At 44.7% G+C, this 22326-nt stretch overlaps 1 protein-coding gene across 1 annotated transcript; it reads left to right on the forward strand.

The window, feature by feature from the left end:
- Positions 1-21049: 21049 nt before the first annotated feature.
- On the forward strand, positions 21050-21978 carry LOC136526823 (putative RING-H2 finger protein ATL71). Its single transcript, XM_066519405.1, has one exon. The coding sequence runs from the start codon at positions 21152-21154 to the stop codon at positions 21926-21928; it is 777 nt and encodes a 258-aa protein (XP_066375502.1). The 5' UTR covers positions 21050-21151; the 3' UTR covers positions 21929-21978.
- The last annotated feature ends 348 nt before the right edge of the window (positions 21979-22326 follow it).

Consider the following 22326-nt stretch of genomic DNA (forward strand, 5'->3'; position numbering starts at 1 on the left):
AAGGAGGTTGTTGTATCCAAGAAGGATGATGATCATGTGATATTCAAAGGATTTAGATACAGCAACCTATATCTAGTGGACTTCACCTCTGAAGATGCAAACTTGAAGACATGCCTATTCACCAAAACAACACTTGGGTGGCTATGGCATAGAAGACTTGCTCATGTTGGGATGAGCTCACTCAAGAAGCTTATGAAGAATGATTTGGTGAGAGGGTTGAAGGATGTGAAGTTTGAGAAGGACAAGCTTTGTAGTGCATGTCAAGCCAGCAAGCAAGTTGCAAATACCCATCCAACAAAAGCTTTCATGTCAACCGCAAGAGTGCTAGAACTCCTTCACATGGATTTATTTGGACCAACAACATACAAGAGTTTGGGAGGAAATCTTTATTGTATTGTGATTGTTGATGATTATTCAAGGTATACATGGGTATTCTTCCTTCATGACAAATCCAAAGTTGCATCTTGCTTCAAGAAGTTTGCCAAGAGAGCACAAAATGAATTTGAAGTGAAGCTCAAGAAGATAAGAAGTGACAATGGGAAAGAATTTGACAACACAAACATAGAAGCTTATTGTGATGAAGTTGGAATCAAACATGAAGTCTCCGCAACATATACTCCTCAATAAAATGGTGTAGTTGAGAGGAAGAACTGGACATTGATCACTCTTGCAAGAACAATGCTAGATGAGTACAACACCCCCGAAGCTCTATGGGTGAAAGCAATCAACACCGCATGCTATGCATCCAACCACATATTCCTTCAAAAATTCCTTGGCAAGACACCTTATTAGTTGCTTAATGGGAAGAAGCCGGACGTCTCCTTCTTTAGGGTGTTTGGTTGCAAATGCTACATCTACAAGAAGCGGCAACACCTAGGGAAGTTTTAAAGATGTTGTGATATTGGTTTTCTTGTTGGTTACTCATCAAAGTCCAAAGCATAGAGAGTATTTAATCATGCCACCGGCTTGGTTGAAGAAACATATAATGTGGAATTTGATGAATCTAACAGCTCCTAAGGAGCACACGAGAATCTTGATGATGTAGGTGATGAACCATTAAGGGAGGCTATAAAGAACATTCTGGTTGGAGACATCAAGCCTAAAAATGATGAAGACAATGTACAAGTGATTGATCCACCTTCTTTATCAAGTGTGCCACAAAATGATGAAAAAGATGGGAGAGTAGAAAATGAAGATACTCATGTCTCCCATGAACAAATGGTGGTACAAGCATAAGATGTTGATGCTCCACAACCTCCACCTCAAGTGGTCAATAGAAGAAATACACCTCTACTTCAAGATCATCCACAAGATCTCATCATAGGGAGTCCATCAAAGGGTGTAATGACTTGATCTCAAAAACTTGCTTCATTTATTGCTCATCACTCTTTTGTCTCTTGCTTTGAGCCTACTAAGGTAGAAGAAGCTCTTCAACATCCAGATTGGATAAATGCCATGCATGAAGAGTTGAACAATTTCACTTGCAATGAAGTTTGGACTCTTGAAGAGCGGACAAAAGGTGCAAGAGTCATTGGAACAAAGTGGGTGTTCCAAAACAAGCAAGATGATCAAGGTATTGTTGTAAGGAACAAGGCAATACTAGTTGCAAAGGGGTTCTCTCAAGTTGAAGGTTTGGATTTTGGAGAGACCTTTGCCCCAGTTGCAAGATTAGAAGCCATCCGTATCCTCCTTGCATATGCATCACATCATGAAATAAAACTTTATGAAATGGATGTGAAAAGTGCATTTTTAAATGACTTTATTAATGAACTAGTCTATGTTGATCAACCTCCCAAGTTTGAAGACCCTAGATATCCTAATCATGTTTATAGGTTGTCCAAGGCATTATATGTGCTTAAGCAAGCCCCAAGAGCTTGGTATGAGCGCCTTCGGGACTTCCTTATTGAGAAGGGCTTCACCATTGGGAAGGTAGACACCACACTATTCACCAAGAAGCTTGATGGGCATATCTTCATTTGTCAAGTGTATGTTGATGATATCATCTTTGGATCATCAAATGAAGATTCATACAAAGAATTTGGTGAATTGATGTCGAAGGAGTTCAACATGTCAATGATTGGAGAGCTTACATTCTTTCTTGGTTTTCAAGTCAAGCAAATGAGAGAAGGGATTTTCATCTCTCAAGAGAAATATACTAATGATCTTCTCAAGAGATTCAAGATGGATGAATGTAAGCCAATCAAGACTCTAATGTCAACCAATGGACATCTCGACCTAGATGAGGGAGGTAACCCGGTTGATCAAACTCTCTACCACTCTATGATTGGTAGCTTGTTGTATTTGACCGCATCTAGGCCCGACATCATGTTTAGTGTGTGTATGTGTGCTAGGTTTCAAGCTAATCCTAAGGAAACTCACTTAATTGCCGTAAAAAGAATCCTTAGGTATCTTAAGCACACATCAAGCATTGGCCTTTAGTATCCCAAAGGAGCTATATTTGAATTAGTTGGCTATTTAGATTCGGACTATGCCGGTTGCAAAATTAATAGAAAGAGCACATCTGGAGGGTGCCATTTGCTTGGTAGATCACTTGTGTCTTGGTCCTCCAAGAAACAAAATAGTGTGGTTTTGTCCACCGCCGAAGCAGAATACATTGCCACGGGTGCTTGTTGTGCACAAATACTCTACATAAAACAAACTTTGCTAGACTATGGTGTAGTTCTAGATAAAGTACCTCTTTTGTGTGACAATGAAAGTGCGGTAAAACTTGCAAATAATCCGGTTCAACACTCTCGCACCAAGCACATAGATATCCGCCATCACTTTCTTAGAGATCATGTTGCTAAAAATGATATATCACTAGAAGATGTAAGGACCGAGGATCAATTGGCGGATATCTTTACTAAACCGCTAGATGAGGCAACATTTTGTAGATTGCGGAATGAACTAAATATGCTTGATTTTAGTAACTTCACTAAAAATTGAGCTTGTGTTGTCCCTTGCATTGCATTGTATTATACAACATGTTTAATGCTTTATAATGCACATAGGGCTTGTCTAACATGGTTAAGATAACCGCCGAAAAGCATGTGAAGAAGCTTAACCTTGGATCAAACTTGACAAGCAACTAGATTTACTTTCAAGTATTGCATTGCATATGCATGATTGTTGTTTGTTGTTTGTCTTCAAATTGCCCTCTTATTGCCTATTTTCTTAAAAAGAATTATAGCCTAAGGCAAAATATTTTGAAAAACTTGAGGGTTTGAGAGAGGTCACTCACATCAGTCCCAATTGGTGTTTATTTAGATCTTATTGGAGTTGGGACTTGATTGGGAACAGGCAGCACGAAGGAATTTGAAGATTCGCTGAAGAAGGAGTGACTGGGCGCTGCACCGGACTCTGATGTCCAGCGTCCGGTCAGTTCACAGGAGGTGAACAGCTGCCGAGCAGGAGTGACCGGACGCTGAAACAGTGTTTTCCTAGCGTCCGGTTAGGAGGAGCTTCAACATCCGGTCGATGATGAAGACATCAAGGCTAGGTGACCGGACTCTGGCTGCGTCCAGTTAGTGTCCACCAGACACGTTCGGTCATGATTCTAGAGGATTTGGACCTCTCTGGAATCGACCGGACGCTGGGCGATAGCGTCCGGTCGCTACCACCGGAGCGTCCGGTCAGTAGAAAACGTGCGGCATCAGATCTCTTTTCCCGTTTCCTTCTCTAACTCAGGGGGGCACCTTATTTAGTCTTAGCACGATGTTGAACTAGCCCATCCTGCCTCCATCGCTACGCCGACATCACCACAAGCCCTAGCCACCGTCCTTCGTGCCAGCGACCGCGTGCCACCGTAGCCATCGTGCCCTGCTCCACGTCGCGCCTCTGCTCCCGCAACAGCTTTGCCACGCCACCGTGCCTCCTTGCCCGCGCTCGCCTCTACCCATGCTACCATCCTACACCAGAGCCACCTGAGCCACCACCGTGCTACCTAGGTTCATGCCATCGCTGACAGCGCCGCCATGCCCTAGGCCAGCACCTCATGCCTCAGATCCCTAGCCCAAGCATCAGGGCTACCGTGCCCTAGTTCCACCACCAAGCAAGCCCGCAGTGCTCTACATTGGATCCTTATCGATGATTTCAATCACAATCTAGTGCCGCCGATCCACCACTGCAAACCCTAGCCTCGTGATTCGGTGGTTCCCCACGTGTTGTCTCTTTTCTCCTCGGGTCGCCGGTTCGTCAGGTAGCAAGCCCATCGTTTCAATTTCATACCTAATTGCTTGCTTCCTAGGGTTTCACATCTATTAGATATATCGTATTTATTTGTATATCCTTCTATCCCATCGTGCAGCAAGTCAGTGCCGTTGAGGTGTCAGTTGTAGTTGACAGTCAACTTGGAGCCAAGCTCGTGAGTAAGGATTGAGGCCAAGCCTCGGAAGCGACAGATTGTCAGTTGATCTTTGTCAGCGGTAGTTTTTCTTTAGATTATCAGATGGCTCGCACGAAGAATGTCAGTGGTGGTCCCGGTGATGAGGATTCAAGGCCCCTGCCTTGCCAGCCTGTAGATCCTAAAGGCAAAGCAACAAAAAAGCTAGCAACCCGGAAGCGCAAGTATCCAAATTCAGATACAACGAGAGCTATCGTAGTTGCAGAGGCCGCAGAGCGTGCCGAGAGAGAAGGCGCTCATAGTGGAGTTCGGATTGCTGATCCGCTTTCACTAGAGGCGATGGCTACACTTCAGTGTGTTGAGCGTCTTCATGGTGCTCCAGCTAGGACCCTCATGATTGGAGGACATCATGTTGCCATTGATGAGGTTTAGCCTTAGGGGGAGCCACAACAGCAGCCTCAGCCAGCATAGCAGACCCAGGAGCCTCAGCCAGCTCAGTAGACTCAGGAGCCACAGCAGACACAGCAGTCTCAGGAGGGTGAGCAGGTCCAGTAGGCCGAGGAGACAGAGATGGCACCATAGCCACCAGCACAATATGCTTCACCGATAGAGCAGGTGTCCTAGTGGTTCGCTTCGCCAGTGATAGCCCCGCAGTTCACACCACTCTAGACGGGCTTCACACCAGCACAGACGTCATCACTACTTGAGCCAGACACTTCAGTCTCTAGGAGTCTTGGAGCCTCCTTTAGTGAGTTGACAGGGCAGCCCACTCCTCCATACCTACATGTTCTAGGTCCTTCTACGGCTGCACCTATCACAGCGACGACAGAGACGCTCCACTCCTCAGTGGCATCATCAGAGCCTGCTGCTTCAGTTATACCAGCTCAGCCTATAGCAGCACCAGTTCCTGATCCAACCCAGATTGCTTCAGCATCACTTCCAGCTTCAGAGGGTTAGGTAGCCCAGAGCTCAGGATCAAATGATGATGGCACCCAGTTCCACCTTGCTCCTCGTACCTCAGCGCCTGGCTCGTCCACTGCAGCCCCACCAACCGACCCGTAGGTTTTGGTGTTTGATGCCAAAGGAGGAGAGGGTTCGAGTATGTTAGGCTTAGGGGGAGCTACTTATCTAGGGGGACCTTAGTTATTATATTAGCTTATCTATTTACATTTGGAGTTTTTATGTGTGAGATACATTATGCATTCATGTTTACTATATTTATGTGACAGTGATATCTATGTGATCGTGATATATGACATGTGTGCACTACACTTTGAATTATTTGTATGTCATATCACTTGTGTTTTGCTCATTTGTCTTTGCTTCCGCGTTTTACTCCGATGCAAATGAGCTTTATTACTTATACTCATGCTTATTTCATATCTTTTGAGTACATCATGTTAGCTTGGGTCATATAAGCTTGTCTAACACCTTTGTTCTTATTGCCAAAAGCTTATATGAACCAAGCATGTTAAAAACCTCATCTCTTTCACATACTTGAGGTAGTATTGTCATCAATCACCAAAAAGGGGGAGATTGAAAGCATCTAGGCCCCTAGTTGGGTTTCAGTGATTAATGACAATACGTGATTACTGTGACTAATGTGTGTTTTGCAAAAACAATTGAGTTAGGTCACGGTAATGGAGATCGATTGGGCAATCATGGTTGTCATGCCCCTACGATGGAAATCATTTTGGTTTTCAAAGGATGGACGACAAGGTTAAGGATAGACTAGTTCTAAGTGTCGTTTGGAGTTGGAGAGACACTTAGAGTAGTTTAGGACTTTGTTTTTCCTTTGGCCGTACTATTAAGGGGGGTATGAACGGGTAGCTTGACCTAGGTGAGACTAGTGAGTTAGGTGTGGTGCACACTTGTTAAAACTAGTTCTAGGTAGCTTCATAATAACCCTTTGATTCAATGGAGCAAACTTCATTCACATATGTTCGAGAGTTGGAAGTGAATGGAGGGTCAAATACTTACCGAATGCTGGCTTCGGTGTGACCGGATGCTGGCTCAGAGTACGGTCAGTTCATTTGACCAAGGTGAAAGCGTCTGGAAGTGACCGGACACTGCGAGGTCATGCCACCGGGCGCTGAGGGCCAGCGTCCGGTCAACTCCAGAAAGGTTCCAGAGAGGGAAAATCACGACCGGACGTGTCCGGTCAGTGCTGACCGGACGCTGGCTAGCGTCCGGTCACACTGTAAACATTGGAGTTCAGGGTATACTGATCGGAGCATCCGATCAACATAATCGAAGCGTCCGGTCACCCCGTAGAGGCAGATAACGGTTCATTTTTCAGCCGGTGTTATAAATACAACCTCCACTCATGTGTGGGGGTACTTTTGCTCATTCCAACAGCTAAGAAACACCTTAGAGAGTGCCAAGAAGAGCAAGGTCCTAGTGAGGTGATTGAGATTTGAGAATCCCAAAGAGAGCCCTCATTAGTGAAGATCAAGAGTAGCAAAGTTGAAGGGTCGAGATGGCGACTAGAGGGGGGGGGGGTGAATAGTCTTTTCTAAAATTAATCGCGTCGGCTAACCGATACAAATGCGGAATTAAAACTATCGGTCTAGCCAAGACTATACCCCACTATATATGTTCACTAGCACCTTGCAAAGATAACAATTATGCAACAAAGGTGCCGGGCTAGTTAGAGCTCACCTAACCAATGCTAGGAGCAAGGTCACACAAACCTATGCCTCTAGTACTTTAAGCAACAAGGGAGCTCCTACACATGCTAGTAAGCAAAAGCATAAAGCTAACTAAGCTCACTAGCAATGCTCAATAACAAGGCAACCAATGCCTAATTAGAGAGCGCAAAGACTTAGCTACACAAACTAAGCAATATGACTAACAAGGTTACTAAAACCAAATTAGCCACGCAAGGGAGCTACTTCTGTGCTACACAAGCAAGAAGGTAATTAGCAAGCTACACAAGCTATCTAATTACAAGAGCAACTACACAAGCTTAATATGTATAAAAGTAATTGCAAGCTTGTGTAATGGGGATGCAAACCAACGGGAAGAACAAGGTTGACACGATGATTTTTCTCCCGAGGTTCACGTGTTTGCCAACATGCTAGTCCCTGTTGTGTCGACCGCTCACTTGGTGGTTCAGCGGCTAATTAGCATCACCCGCTAAGCCCGCACGTCAGGCGCCACAAGAACCTACCCCTTGAGTGAGGGTAGCTCAATGACACGCTTTACTAGAGTTGCTCTTCACGGCTCTCGTGGGGCGAGCACAATGCCCCTCACAAGCACTTCTCCGGAGCGCCGCACATGCTTCTTGCGCGCTTCAATAGAGACCACCACCAAGCCATCTAGGAGCTGGCAACCTCCAAGAGTAACAAGCACCACCGGTCTTGCAACTCGATCACCTAGTGCCACTCGATGCAACCTCACGATGCAATCGCACTAGAATCGCTCACTCACACAATCGAATAATCACTATCAAGTATATGTGTGATGGAGGGCTCCCAAGCACTCACAAGCATGGACACTAAGTCCCTTGAGGTGATCAGCACCAGCCATGGCCGAAGGCCACTTCTATTTATAGCCCCAAGGGCTAAACTAGCCATTACCCCTTCACTGGGCAACAGTCGGGCCGACCGGACGCTCTGGTCGTGTTGACCGGACGTTGGACCTCAGCGTCCGGTCGCTCGCAGACGACCATGAGTCCCAATTCCAATGGTCACTTGACCTGACCGGACGTAGCAGCTTCAACTAACCGGACGCTGAACCCCCAGCGTCCGGTCATTTCCAGTAAGCTCCCGAGCATGTGAAAGGTCCTTGTTTGGTTTTGGTAATTGAGTGACAACTTAGGTGGACTAATTGTGTTTATGTGAGATACATAGGTGATTAGTCCACAGGTACATGTGTATGAGCAACATATGCCATGGAGGTGAAAATGGCTTGGAGATGTTGCAAAGCTCACACATGTGATGATGAAGGAGCTTAATGCACATGAGACATGACATTGAGTCATGTGATCAAGGTGGAGAAGATCAAGACAAGACTTGGCTTGATGGACCGGTTGCAAGCGTGAAGGGCAAGTCGAAGGCTTTGGAGTGATGGACTGCGTGGTGGTGAAGCTTGAGCAAGACTTGGCGCCGATGGACGATGGCAACGGTGAAGAGCAAGTAGAGTCAAGATCGATGAACCAATATGATCATGTGATGATATGAAGTGGATCATATCATTGTTGATCGTGTCGGTGCATGTGTTGCATCGACATTGGAGGAGATGGAATGGAATGCGCAAGGCAAAGGTATAACCTAGGGCATTTCATTTCACCGGTCATAGGTGTGTAGAGAAGTTTATGACTGGGTTTAGGATAGATGGCCGTACTATCAAGAGGGGCAAACTTGTTTGCATATCGATCATCTAGTGCCACTCGAGTGATCTAACTTTGCATTGTCGCTAGGATCGAGTGGCGTGGCAAGTTGAGTGGCTAACATCCTTTGGGGAATGATTGTGAAAATGCTAACACACATACACATGGTGGTGTACACTTGGTGGTGTTGGCACATTTACAAAGGAGGTGGTGTTTGTAGGGGCGAGATGGGTTTGGGTCCCTCTCTCCCTCCCACCGAGCTTGTGAGGCGGGATTCGGCGCCTTCGGGAAAATGGAATGTCTATTTTCTATTGCGTCGGATGCAAATTCTTGTGGTTAGCACATTGGTGCAAGGGTGAAGAAGTTAGAAGTGAAATTGAGTTGGTCGCGAAGATGCCAGCGTCGGTCAACTGACCGGACGCTGGATCTGAATGCACCGGACGCTGGAAGGCTGCGTCCGGTCAGGCTGACGTACGGTGACGCAGTAACTGGAGTGTGACCGGACGCTGGCTGTGTCCGATCGCATTCGACCAGACGCGTCCGGTCATGCTCGGGAGCTTACTGGAAACGACTGGACGCTGGGGGTTCAGCGTCCGGTCAGTTGAAGCTGGAGCGTCCGGTCAGGTCAAGTGACCGTTGGAATCGGGACACGTGGTCGTCTGCGAGCGACCGGACGCTGAGGTCCAGCGTCCGGTCAACACGACCGGAGCGTCCGGTCGGCCCGACCGTTGCCTAGTGAAGGGGTAACGGCTAGTTTAGCCCTTGGGGCTATAAATAGAAGTGGCCTTCGGCCATGGCTGAAGTGGAGCACCTCAAGGGACTTAGTGTCCATGCTTGTGAGTGCTTGGGAGCCCTCCATCACACACATACTTGATAGTGATCATTCGATTGTGTGAGTGAGCGATTCTAGTGCGATTGCATCGTGAGGTTGCATCGAGTGGCACTAGGTGATCGAGTTGCAAGCCGGTGGTGCTTGTTACTCTTGGAGGTTGCCACCTCCTAGACGGCTTGGTGGTGGTCTCCGTCGAAGCGCGCAAGAAGCTTGTGCGGCGCTCCGGAGAAGTGCTTGTGAGGGGCATTGTGCTCGCCCCGCGGGAGCCGCGAAGAGCAACTCTAGTAAAGCGTGTCATTGAGCTACCCTCACTCAAGGGGTAGGTTCTTGCGGCGCCCGACGTGCGGGCTTAGCGGGTGATGCTAATTAGCCGCCGAACTACCAAGTGAGCGGTCGACACAACGGGGACTAGCGTGTTGGCAAACACGTGAACCTCGGGAGAAAAATCACCGTGTCAACCTTGTTCTTCCCGTTGGTTTGCATCCCCATTACACAAGCTTGCAATTACTTTTATACATATTAAGCTTGTGTAGTTGCTCTTGTAATTAGATAGCTTGTGTAGCTTACTAATTACCTTCTTGCTTGTGTAGTATAGAAGTAGCTCCCTTGCGTGGCTAATTTGGTTTTAGTAACCTTGTTAGTCACATTGCTTAGTTTGTGTAACTAAGTATTTGCGCTCTCTAATTAGGCATTGGTTGCCTTGTTATTGAGCATTGCTAGTGAGCTTAGTTAGCTTTGTGCTTTTGCTTACTAGCATGTGTAGGAGCTCCCTTGTTGTTTAAGGTACTAGTGGCATAGGTTTGTGTGACCTTGCTCCTAGAATTGTTTAGGAGAGCTCTAGCTAGCCCGGCACCTTAGTTGCATAATTGTTATCTTTGCAAGGTGCTAGTGAACATATATAGTGGGGTGTAGTCTTGGCTAGACCGTTAGTTTAAATTCCGCATTTGTATCGGTTAGCCGACGCGATTAAGTTTTAGAAAAGACTATTCACCCCCCCTCTAGTCGCCATCTCGACCCTTCAAGTGGTATCGGAGCCCGGTCTCTCATTTGTGGTCTTCACTGACCCGAGAGGATGGCGTCTAATGGGCTAGATGGTTGTGAGAATCACATTTTTAATGGCACTAACTTTGCACTTTGGAAAAATCATATGCTTGATCATTTTCGTGCAAAGGGACCTAAATTTTGGTGGGTTGTCACTAGTGGTCTCTCCCATGTCTTGGATCATAGAACTCTAACCAAAGCTCAAAGAGTCCTCTATGAACTTGATGCAAATGCTTGTTGTTTTCTATTGGATGCTTTACATTTTGATTTGATGAAGCAAGTAAACTACAAGGGGACCGCTCGTGAGATATGGGACTCCATCAAGGACACCTTCGGTGATTCCTCCACATGGGATGATGGAAAATTCAAGAAGGAGGATGAGCCCAAGGAGGAGACACATGAGTGTGTTGAGCATAACCACAATTTGGTGATTGTGGAAGATTGCTCCACCTCATTGTCAAGTGAGGATGATGATGATCAATCCACTACAAGTTCACTTGACAAGGTTGATGATGATGCCACAAGTGTTGCAAGTGATGATGCTACCCCATGCACACTTGATGGTAATGATGGTTCATGCTCAAGCCATGATGATGCTACTACAAGCCCATCCACTACACCACATTGCTTCATGTCACAAGGTGACACTAAGGTATCAAATGATAATATGGTTGATCATGTTGATTCATATGATGAGCTTGTTAGTAGACTTGCTAGCATGACCATGTCTTTAGAAAATGAGAAAGCTAAAACATTGAAATTAGAAAATGAAAACTCATTTCTAAAGAACTCTTGTGAAGAACATAAGAAATTAAATAATGCTTATAAATCTTCACTTGATGAGCTTAAATTGAATCATGAGACACTACTTGCATCTCATGATGAATTATTAGAAAAACAAGCTTCTCTCATTAAAATATTTACAAAGAAACTTAAAAATAATGAGAGCTCATCACATGGGTCAATTGATCAATCACATACTATTGCTAACCCTTGTGATGTAGGCAAGAAGCATGTATCCACCTCTTGTGATGATTTATTAGATATGCCATGCTCTTCACATATAGATGCTTGTTCTACTTCTATGTCTTGTGAGACTAACATTTTGAAGGAGAACAATGAGCTCAAAAATGAAGTGAAGAAATTAAGCAACAAGTTAGAGAGGTGCTACAACTCAAAAGTCACCTTTGAGCATATGATGAAAACTCAAAGAAACTATGGTGACAAGTGTGGCCTTGGCTTCGAAAAGAAGATGACAAAGGGCAAAATGAAGAGAGAAAGAAAGATAAAGAAGCTACAACAAAGAAAGCTCTCTCATACCATGTGCTTTCGGTGTCATGAAGTGGGACACTTTGCAAATGGTTGCCCTAACACCGAGAAGCTCAAGTTGAAGAAAGAAGAAGAGAGGCTAAAGCATGTCAAATGCTTCAAGTGCGGCACTTGGGGTCATCTTACCTCGATGTGCCCAACCAAGGAATTGGTGAAGCAACAAGAAAAGCCTCAACCAAAGCCACAAGTTGAGCAAGAGAAGACACCCCAAGAGCAAATCAAGATCAACCATGAAGATGGTGGTGATTTGATGATAAAGAAGAAGAAAACAAGAAGGGGTGGAAAGGCAAGGCATCCAATGCAAACTCAAGATGCCAAGATGATGAGCAAGAATGAAGTTGAGAAGAAAGTCTATGCTCACATCAAGTGCTTCAAGTGTGGAAGTATGGGACACTTTGCCTCTAAGTGTCCTAACAAGCTTGAGAAGAAGGCTCAAGCAATCCATGAGAGGCAAGGCAATGAGAAGCACCACATGAGCAAAGAAGAGAAGGCTCAAGCAAAGAGAAAGTGCTACTCATGCCGGGAAAGGGGACACATGGCACATTCATGTCCCCTAGGTAAAATTTCTAAGCCTATTTCAATTGATAATCATGATATGCTTAGAAAGGATGGCAATGGTACCTCATTGGTTGCAATTGCAAAGCATCCCGCTATTCATACTAAGGCATTGCCTAAGTATGTTGCTCCTAACTTGAGAGGACCCAAAGTTGTTTGGGTACCATCAAAAAGTGGATGATTGATTGTAGGTACCATCGGCATTGGAGGCTTGGTTCAAATGATATTCATCTTGTTGATCATGTAGTTGAGCCAAGTATTTCTAAGTGATGATCATTATCCCAATGCCATGACAAATTGAATGAAGTCCAAATGTGCTATAACATACAAGTGTAAATTTCAAGTTGTTGGTAATTCATTGGATATATTTGATGGCTTGCAAATATTTGAGTTGAAAGCTTGCTAATTGGATGATCATGAGCTAACCAAAGGTATATATCTTGTTGATCATTTCATTTGGGTGCATATGAGTTGATTGAATTAGATAAATATGCAATGTTGCTTGCTATAAGATGTTTGAATGGATAATTGCTTAGTAATCAAGTTTGGATTGATTTGTGTTGGATAAATTCATGAGATGACATTTAGTAAGTGATATGAATGGATATATGTCTTATGGAAGTATTCAAACAAGTTAGTTTCAAGTTTGATTCATATGTGATGAAGTATAGCTCAATTGCTTGAAATCTGTCCTATATTCAAAATCTGAGCTAGCTGTGATCATAGCCATGTTTGAGTGATCAAATCTTATTGGATTGGCTTGAAAATTGGTGTACATGCTCTAGATTTATGGTATGAGATGCTGTAGAAATTTCATGGAAATTGGATAAGAAATGCTTCGGTTTTGGAAGTGGTTCTTTTCATCTATAGTGCAGCAGTTTTCAGCATGTAGCAGTGGTGGAAGAATTAAAATTTGGCAGTCCATATGAGATCAAATGAAGCTAAAATTTTTATGGCTGCTAGATAACTTAGTAAAGAACATCTCCACCAAATTTCGTGGTATTTGGATTTGTACTTTGAGAAATATGCTTAGTTCTTTGGAGAGTACAGAATCTGCCATAAAAGTGACAAGTATTGGATTGATCTAGAGTCACTTTGATTGAAAGGTCCTCAAGTTGGAAACATGTTTACAAGTGTTTGAGGTACCTAAATTTGGTTTTGAATTGATCTAGAAGCATGACAAGATATGAGTACAAGGCCATTTGATTGAGAAGTGTACTTTGCACACTTTTGGTACTCAAATTAGAAGATCAAGATCAAACTCAAGATGAAGATGAAGTTTAAGTTCTAGTTGTGATTGGAGATCATTTGGTAGAAAGAAAAGGACTTAAACAAGTAGAAAGAAAAGGACTTAAAAAAAAGGAATCAAGTTTACTCATCAAGATAAGTCCATCACTTGAATCAATCAATCAGGTCATTTCAAGTGAGTATCAAGGATGGTTCTTTTAGAAAGGTCACTTCTCCCTAGTGTAGGGGCTTGCCGCCTATGTGTAGGTAAACCAAGTGTGGTACTTGGAAGGCTAACATGGAAGTGGTGATCCGAGGAACATTTAAGATGCTTAGTTGAAGAAATCAATAGGGTTGATCAAGAAAAGCAAGCAACACCCAAAAGAGAGCTAATCATGACATTTCAAGTGGTATTCTCATATTGATGCTCTCATGCAAGCAAAGATCAAAAGATAAAGCAAGTCAACCACAACAAGAAAGTGCATTTGATCATAAGTGGTATTCATTTCATATGGGTGAAGAATGGAATTCAAATTGGTATCTATTGGTCTTCACCAAGCTTTTAATTGGACTTCACATTGCTATTGGAGTAATGAATTGGAATCTATGTGACTATCCTCTACTCCAACATAGCAAAGGTATCATTGTAATGTGCATGATCATTTCATCCCTTACTAGTATGCGGTTAGTGCATATAGTACATGCTTCATAGGATCATGCATTATAAATGAAATGTTTTAAATTCATAGCCTACCACTATTGCTTGAATGATTACTTGATCTAGTGGTTAGTATATGAATTTGTTCATGAGCTAGTGATCCCATGCACTTGACTTAATTTGGATTGCTAAACAAGTGACAAGTACAACATTGGCAAGATAACCCTTGCAAGAGGTGTGAAGAAGCTTGTCATTGGTTCAAACCGGACTTGGAAGCTTAGGCAAAACAATTTAGTTCAAGTCAATCATAAAAGCTCATGATAGTGATAAGAGTACAAGCACAAGACAACAATGCAAATGGATATCTAGTTAGCATGTTTCAACTCACAAGTGATATCCTATAATTGGTACTCATGAAGATAGCAAATGTTCAAGAAATGGTCTTTATTGATAAATCAAATAAGTGGTTCCATACTAGAAGATTCTTTCAAATGATATTCACTTCCTACAAGTGGTATCTATACATAGTATCAATCATGCAAGATGATGGTTCCACAAGTGATCCTCAACTTTAAGTGATCATCAAATAAAGAATGCATCCCTCACCTATAAGAGCTTAAGTGCATAAAATGGATGACCCATGTATAGAATGATAAGATACATGTAATACAAGTTACAAGTTCTAAATGGTATCTACTTGTGGTGTCACTTGACCTGACCGGACATAGCAGCTTCAACTAACCGGACGCTGAACCCCCAGCGTCCGGTCATTTCCAGTAAGCTCCCTAGCATGTGAAAGGTCCTTGTTTGGTTTTGGTAATTGAGTGACAACTTAGGTGGACTAATTGTGTTTATGTGAGATACACAGGTGATTAGTCCACAGGTACATGTGTATGAGCAACATATGCCATGGAGGTGAAAATGGCTTGGAGATGTTGCAAAGCTCACACATGTGATGATGAAGGAGCTTAATGCACATGAGACATGACATTGAGTCATGTGATCAAGGTGGAGAAGATCAAGACAAGACTTGGCTTGATGGACCGGTTGCAAGCGTGAAGGGCAAGTCGAAGGCTTTGGAGTGATGGACCGCGTGGCGGTGAAGCTTGAGCAAGACTTGGCGCCGATGGACGATGGCAACGGTGAAGAGCAAGTAGAGTCAAGATCGATGAACCAATATGATCATGTGATGATATGAAGTGGATCATATCATTGTTGATCGTGTTGGTGCATGTGTTGCATCGACATTGGAGGAGATGGAATGGAATGCGCAAGGCAAAGGTATAACCTAGGGCATTTCATTTCACCGGTCATAGGTGTGTAGAGAAGTTTATGACCGGGTTTAGGATAGATGGCCGTACTATCAAGAGGGGCAAACTTGTTTGCATATCGGTCATCTAGTGCCACTCGAGTGATCTAACTTTGCATTGTCGCTAGGATCGAGTGGCGTGGCAAGTTGAGTGGCTAACATCCTTTGGGGAATGATTGTGAAAATGCTAACACACATACACATGGTGGTGTACACTTGGTGGTGTTGGCACATTTACAAAGGAGGTGGTGTTTGCAGGGGCGAGATGGGTTTGGGTCCCTCTCTCCCTCCCACCGAGCTTATGAGGCGAGATTCGGCGCCTTCGGGAAAATGGAATGTCTATTTTCTATTGCGTCGGATGCAAATTCTTGTGGTTAGCACATTGGTGCAAGGGTGAAGAAGTTAGAAGTGAAATTGAGTTGGTCGCGAAGATGCCAGCGTCGGTCAACTGACCGGACGCTGGATCTGAATGCACCGGACGCTGGAAGGCTGCGTCCGGTCAGGCTGACGTACGGTGACGCAGTAACTGGAGTGTGACCGGACGCTGGCTGCGTCCGATCGCATTCGACCGGACGTGTCCGGTCATGCTCGGGAGCTTACTGGAAACGACCGGACGCTGGGGGTTCAGCGTCCGGTCAGTTGAAGCTGGAGCGTCCGGTCAGGTCAAGTGACCGTTGGAATCGGGACACGTGGTCGTCTGCGAGCGACCGGACGCTGAGGTCCAGCGTCCGATCAACACGACCAGAGCGTCCGGTCGGCCCGACCGTTGCCCAGTGAAGGGGTAACGGCTAGTTTAGCCCTTGGGGCTATAAATAGAAGTGGCCTTCGGCCATGGCTGAAGTGGAGCACCTCAAGGGACTTAGTGTCCATGCTTGTGAGTGCTTGGGAGCCCTCCATCACACACATACTTGATAGTGATCATTCGATTGTGTGAGTGAGCGATTCTAGTGCGATTGCATCGTGAGGTTGCATCGAGTGGCACTAGGTGATCGAGTTGCAAGCCGGTGGTGCTTGTTACTCTTGGAGGTTGCCACCTCCTAGACGGCTTGGTGGTGGTCTCCGTCGAAGTGAGCAAGAAGCTTGTGCGGCGCTCCGGAGAAGTGCTTGTGAGGGGCATTGTGCTCGCCCCGCGGGAGCCGCGAAGAGCAACTCTAGTAAAGCGTGTCATTGAGCTACCCTCACTCAAGGGGTAGGTTCTTGCGGCGCCCGACGTGCGGGCTTAGCGGGTGATGCTAATTAGCCGCCGAACTACCAAGTGAGCGGTCGACACAACGGGGACTAGCGTGTTGGCAAACACGTGAACCTCGGGAGAAAAATCACCGTGTCAACCTTGTTCTTCCCGTTGGTTTGCATCCCCATTACACAAGCTTGCAATTACTTTTATACATATTAAGCTTGTGTAGTTGCTCTTGTAATTAGATAGCTTGTGTAGCTTGCTAATTACCTTCTTGCTTGTGTAGCATAGAAGTAGCTCCCTTGCGTGGCTAATTTGGTTTTAGTAACCTTGTTAGTCACATTGCTTAGTTTGTGTAACTAAGTATTTGCGCTCTCTAATTAGGCATTGGTTGCCTTGTTATTGAGCATTGCTAGTGAGCTTAGTTAGCTTTGTGCTTTTGCTTACTAGCATGTGTAGGAGCTCCCTTGTTGTTTAAGGTACTAGTGGCATAGGTTTGTGTGACCTTGCTCCTAGAATTGTTTAGGAGAGCTCTAGCTAGCCCGGCACCTTAGTTGCATAATTGTTATCTTTGCAAGGTGCTAGTGAACATATATAGTGGGGTGTAGTCTTGGCTAGACCGTTAGTTTAAATTCCGCATTTGTATCGGTTAGCCGACACGATTAAGTTTTAGAAAAGACTATTCACCCCCCCTCTAGTCGCCATCTCGACCCTTCAGCATGACCGGACGTGTCCGGTCGAACGCGATCGGACGCAGCCAGCGTCCGGTCACACTCCAGCTACTGCGTCACCGTACGTCAGCCTGATCGGACGCAGCCTGCCAGCGTCCGGTGCTTTCAGACCCAGCATCCGGTCAGTTGACCGACGCCAGCGTCTTCGCGACCAACTCGTTTTCACTTCTAACTTCTTCACCCTTGCTCCAAGTGTGCTAACCATAAGAATTTGCATCTGGCGCAATAGAAAGTAGGCATTCTATTTTCCCGAAAGCGCCGAATCCCGCCGAGCAAGCTCAGCAGGAGGGAGAGAGGGACCCAAAACCCATCTCACCCCTGCAAACACCACCTCCTTTGTAAATGTGCCAACACCACCAAGTGTACACCACCATGTGTATGTGTGTTAGCATTTTCACAATCATTTCCCAAAGGATGTTAGCCACTCAACTTGCCATGCCACTCGATCCTAGTGACAATGCAAAGTTAGATCACTCGAGTGGCACTAGATGACCGATATGCAAACAAGTTTGCCCCTCTTGATAGTACGGCCATCTATCCTAAACCTAGTCATAAACTTCTCTACACACCTATGACTAGTGAAATGAAATGCACTAGGTTATACCTTTGCCTTGCGCATTCCATTCCATCTCCTTTAATGTCGATGCAACACATGCACCAACATGATCAACAATGATATGATCCACTTCATATCATCACATGATCATATTGGTTCATTGATCTTGACTCTACTTGCTCTTCACCGTTGCCATCGTCCATCGGCGCCAAGTCTTGCTCAAGCTTCACCGCCACGCGGTCCATCACTCCAAAGCCTTTGACTTGCCCTTCACGCTTGCAACCGGTCCATCAAGCCAAGTCTTGTCTTGATCTTCTCCACCTTGATCACATGACTCAATGTCATGTCTCATGTGCATTAAAGCTCCTTCATCATCACATGTGTGAGCTTTGCAACATTTCCAAGCCATTTTCACCTTCATGGCATATGTTGCTCACACACATGTACCTGTGGACTAATCACCTGTGTATCTCACATAAACACAATTAGTCCACCTAAGTTGTCACTCAATTACCAAAACCAAACAAGGACCTTTCAAAAGTGTGCATCCACCTTCTCATTAGGCTTATCATGGTCAAGTGAGAGTTCATGCTTTTACTCTTGGTGATCGCCATCACCTAGATGGCTTGGTGGTGATTGGGAGTTCGGTGATCACCCGACGGAGCTTGTGGGTGACCCAACTCAAGTTGTGGGCGGTTGTGGGTGATTCACCGCGACGGAGTGTCGAAGAATCAACCCATAGAGAGCACTTGATCCTTGTGCGGATCAAGGGGGAGCTACACCCTTGCGTGGGTGCTCCAATGAGGACTAGTGGGAAGTGGCGACTCTCCGATACCTCGGCAAAACATCACCGCGTTCCTTCCTCTCTATTTACTTTGAGCATTTACTTTGAGCAATTCATTTCATGTCTTTACATTCTTAGAATTGCCATGCTAGAGTAGGATTAGAACTTAGGTTGCAAGTCTTTTGTGCGGTAGAACAATTAGGAACACTTTGTAGGCACAAGGGGTTAATTGGGCTAACCATAGAATTTAATTATTGCAAAGAAATTTAGAATTAGTCTAATTCACCGTCCTCTTTGGCATCTTGATCCTTTCATCGGTGACCACTGGCGCCGGCGACGGTGACCGGTGAGCTCGCCTCGGCGCCCGCATCGGCCATGGCAGCGGCAGCGGTGGATCTGTGATTTGTCCTTCCATAGAAAAAAATTATGATCTGTGATCTATGGAGGCTGGAGGCTGAAGGTAGAAGAAGGTGGAGGCTGTTGGATCTTAATCCTGTGGTGCAAAATAATTCATGTGTTAAAACTGCATAAAATACATGGTTGTGTAGTAGATAGGCTTCTCTAAATTTGATGATGTCAGCATTTGAAAGAATGTTTGGAACTTTGAAACATCGTAGTTTACAAACTAAGCATCCAAATAAAATTCCGATTACATCATTATGTTTCTTACAAAAAAAAATACTTTAAAATAAGATTACACATGGATATATTTAGATAAAATTTTATTAACAAACATTAATCCTATGAATTTAGAACATTCTATTTTGTAGAGTAGATGCAATATTCTATGTCCTGAAAGCAATGTTCCGTCTTCGTAAGAAAAAAGTTCTAGGTTGAAAAGAACAATGTTCTAGATTTAGGAGAATAAAATATTAGCTTAATGTGAATGGTAATATCGGTGAAAAATAGAGAGAAAAATAAATTGCAAATCCTACGACATATATAGGAAGGAATAAAATAATAAAAACTTAAATACAAAGAGAAAATAATAAAAGATAGAAGAAAACACAAATAATACAAAAGATAAAAGGCACGAAGTAGATGAAAATAAAAAAGACATCACGTGTATATTACGTAAACATGCTAGTGAGAATTAAATGTACCATTGAGAATTAAATTAAAATATGAAAAAATAATAAAATAAAAAACAATAAACAACTCGATAAAAAATATAATATGAAACAACAAATAAAAAGCATATAATTCAAAACAAGAACATCACATAGATACTACTTGAACAACCTAAAATATACCATAGAACATCTTGTGAGTATTACATGAATATTCAAAGATAAGCGTAAAGCATCTATTTCTACTACGTAAACATCATAAAATAAATCATATGACATCACATGTTACGTGAACATCGTATATATCTCATGCAATACAGAAAATAAAAAATAAAAAAATAGAGTGAAATGAAAAGAGGAAAAAATAAAATAAAAAAATGAAAATCAAGAAAATAGTAAAAAAAAGACATAAAGGAAAAATAAGTAGAAGAAAAGGAAGAAAATAAAAAATAATAAAACATGAAAAAATGAAATATTGATAACATTAAAAAGGAAAAAATAAAATGAAAAAAGAATAAAAATCACAAAAAAATAAAATGGAAAAATAAATAGAAGCAAGGAAAGAAAAGAAATAAGAAATAAGAAAAACTATGCACTTACAATATTCGAGTTAATGAAAAACAAACAGCCCAATATCAATGTGTTTTGTTGCACGCTGGTACAAGCGAAATAGGCTGAAACTAAATTGTTGGGCCAAACACTAGAAAATAAAACAGGAGGGGAGGTGGTCGTCGGAGAGCTCCCGTCCGACCGGTCGGACGAGATGATTCCTGGGCAACTGGCAACTGCCAACTGAGCCTGTGGGCAGGCACGTCATTGTCCTGTCTCTCGGTGCCATGCCTGCCCGACTCTAATCCGACAATGTGTGTAGCCAGGCTACCCGGTTGGTCATGTACAAAATATATAATTTGCAGGTCCAATAAGTCGCTATAATAGGCACGGGAAGCATCAATCACCCTGCAAAATGCCGCGTTCAGCTACGTGCCAACCATCTCCCTACCTCTACCCTTCCATTCCATGGCATACCACACTACTAGGGACTACGGCGGTACTGCTGCCCAACTCCTCAACCCCCACGAAAGAAGAAATAATGCACAACGCACACAACTTCCGGTGACATTTCTGTGATTGTCTCACATCGATCGCTTCCGCTCTGCAAACTCTCTCCATCTCCGGAATCTCCCCGCGCTCGATATCGATCTCCGCGGCAATGCCCGGCGCCTCGGCGTCCACGACGGCGCAATACGCGGGCATAGCCGTCTTCGTCGCCATCGTCCTCTACGTCCTCCTCGACTTCACCCGCCGCTTTTTCAACTCGGTCTTCCTGACGCGCCGATACGACGCCAACGCTGATGCTGTCGCGGCACGCACTGGCGCCGGAGACGCTGTCGCCAGGCCCGCGCGGCCGCGCCCGGTGCAGGCGCTCGGCCTCCGTCCCGACGACGTCGCCGTGCTGCCGACGTTCACGTACCGCGCGGCGTCGCCGGACAGCCGCGGCCGTGGCGATGCGAAGGGCGCCGGCGCCTCGGCCGTGGCGGCGGCGGACTGCTGCTCGGTCTGCCTCCACGAGCTCCGCGAGGGCGCGCTGCTGCGCATGCTGACCACGTGCAAGCACTACTTCCACGCGGAGTGCGTCGACGTGTGGCTGCTGTCGCACGCCATGTGCCCGGTGTGCCGGGGGAGCCCGGGCCCTGAGAAAGTCCGCCTGGGCGTGGCGCCTCTGTTGCCGCCGCTCCCACAGCTGCGCCGGTTCGGGGAGGTGGCGGTGGCGGTGTCGGTGTCGCCCGAGGGAGGCGAGACGTCGGGAGCCAAGAACGCCTCATCCAGGTCGCCGTCTCCAGTCAGGTCCCCCATGCATTTTGAACTTATGGTTGCTAATTTGGCAATGTCACCATCGCCGACTCGTTCAAGAACGCCGGACAGCCGAATGTGCAGGACAAGAACACCTTCTCCGGCAACGTTGGAGTCGCACGACGTCGGAGTGTAGAGCTCGCAAAAAAGTACTTGGTTTTAAACTTTCCAGGCTAGTTTTTTCTATGCTTCAGTATGCCCCGCAAAATTGTCATGCAGATGCAGATGAGTTCATGTATTCTTCCAGATAACAACCAACTGAGATTCTGTTGACTGACATGACAAGAAGCTGGTCCTACCACCGAACACACATTCCTTGCTTCCTCTGTTCCGGTGCTTAGGCTTGTTTAGATTCTAAGTTTTTTCACTTTCTCTTCATCACATCAAATTTTTGACACATGTATGGAATATTAAATGTAGATAAAAAAATAACTAATTACACAGTTTGATTGTAAATTACGAGACGAATCTTTTAAGCCTAGTTAGGCCATGATTGGACAATAATTGTCAAATACAAACGAAAGTGCTAAAATA

Source organism: Miscanthus floridulus, chromosome 19 (genome assembly GCF_019320115.1).
Source record: "Miscanthus floridulus cultivar M001 chromosome 19, ASM1932011v1, whole genome shotgun sequence".
Lineage (NCBI taxonomy): Eukaryota > Viridiplantae > Streptophyta > Magnoliopsida > Poales > Poaceae > Miscanthus > Miscanthus floridulus.

Coding starts and splice junctions, on each gene's coding strand:
- LOC136526823 (XM_066519405.1), top strand. CDS start 21,152: ATGCCCGGCGCCTCGGCGTCCACGACGGCGCAATACGCGGGCATAGCC.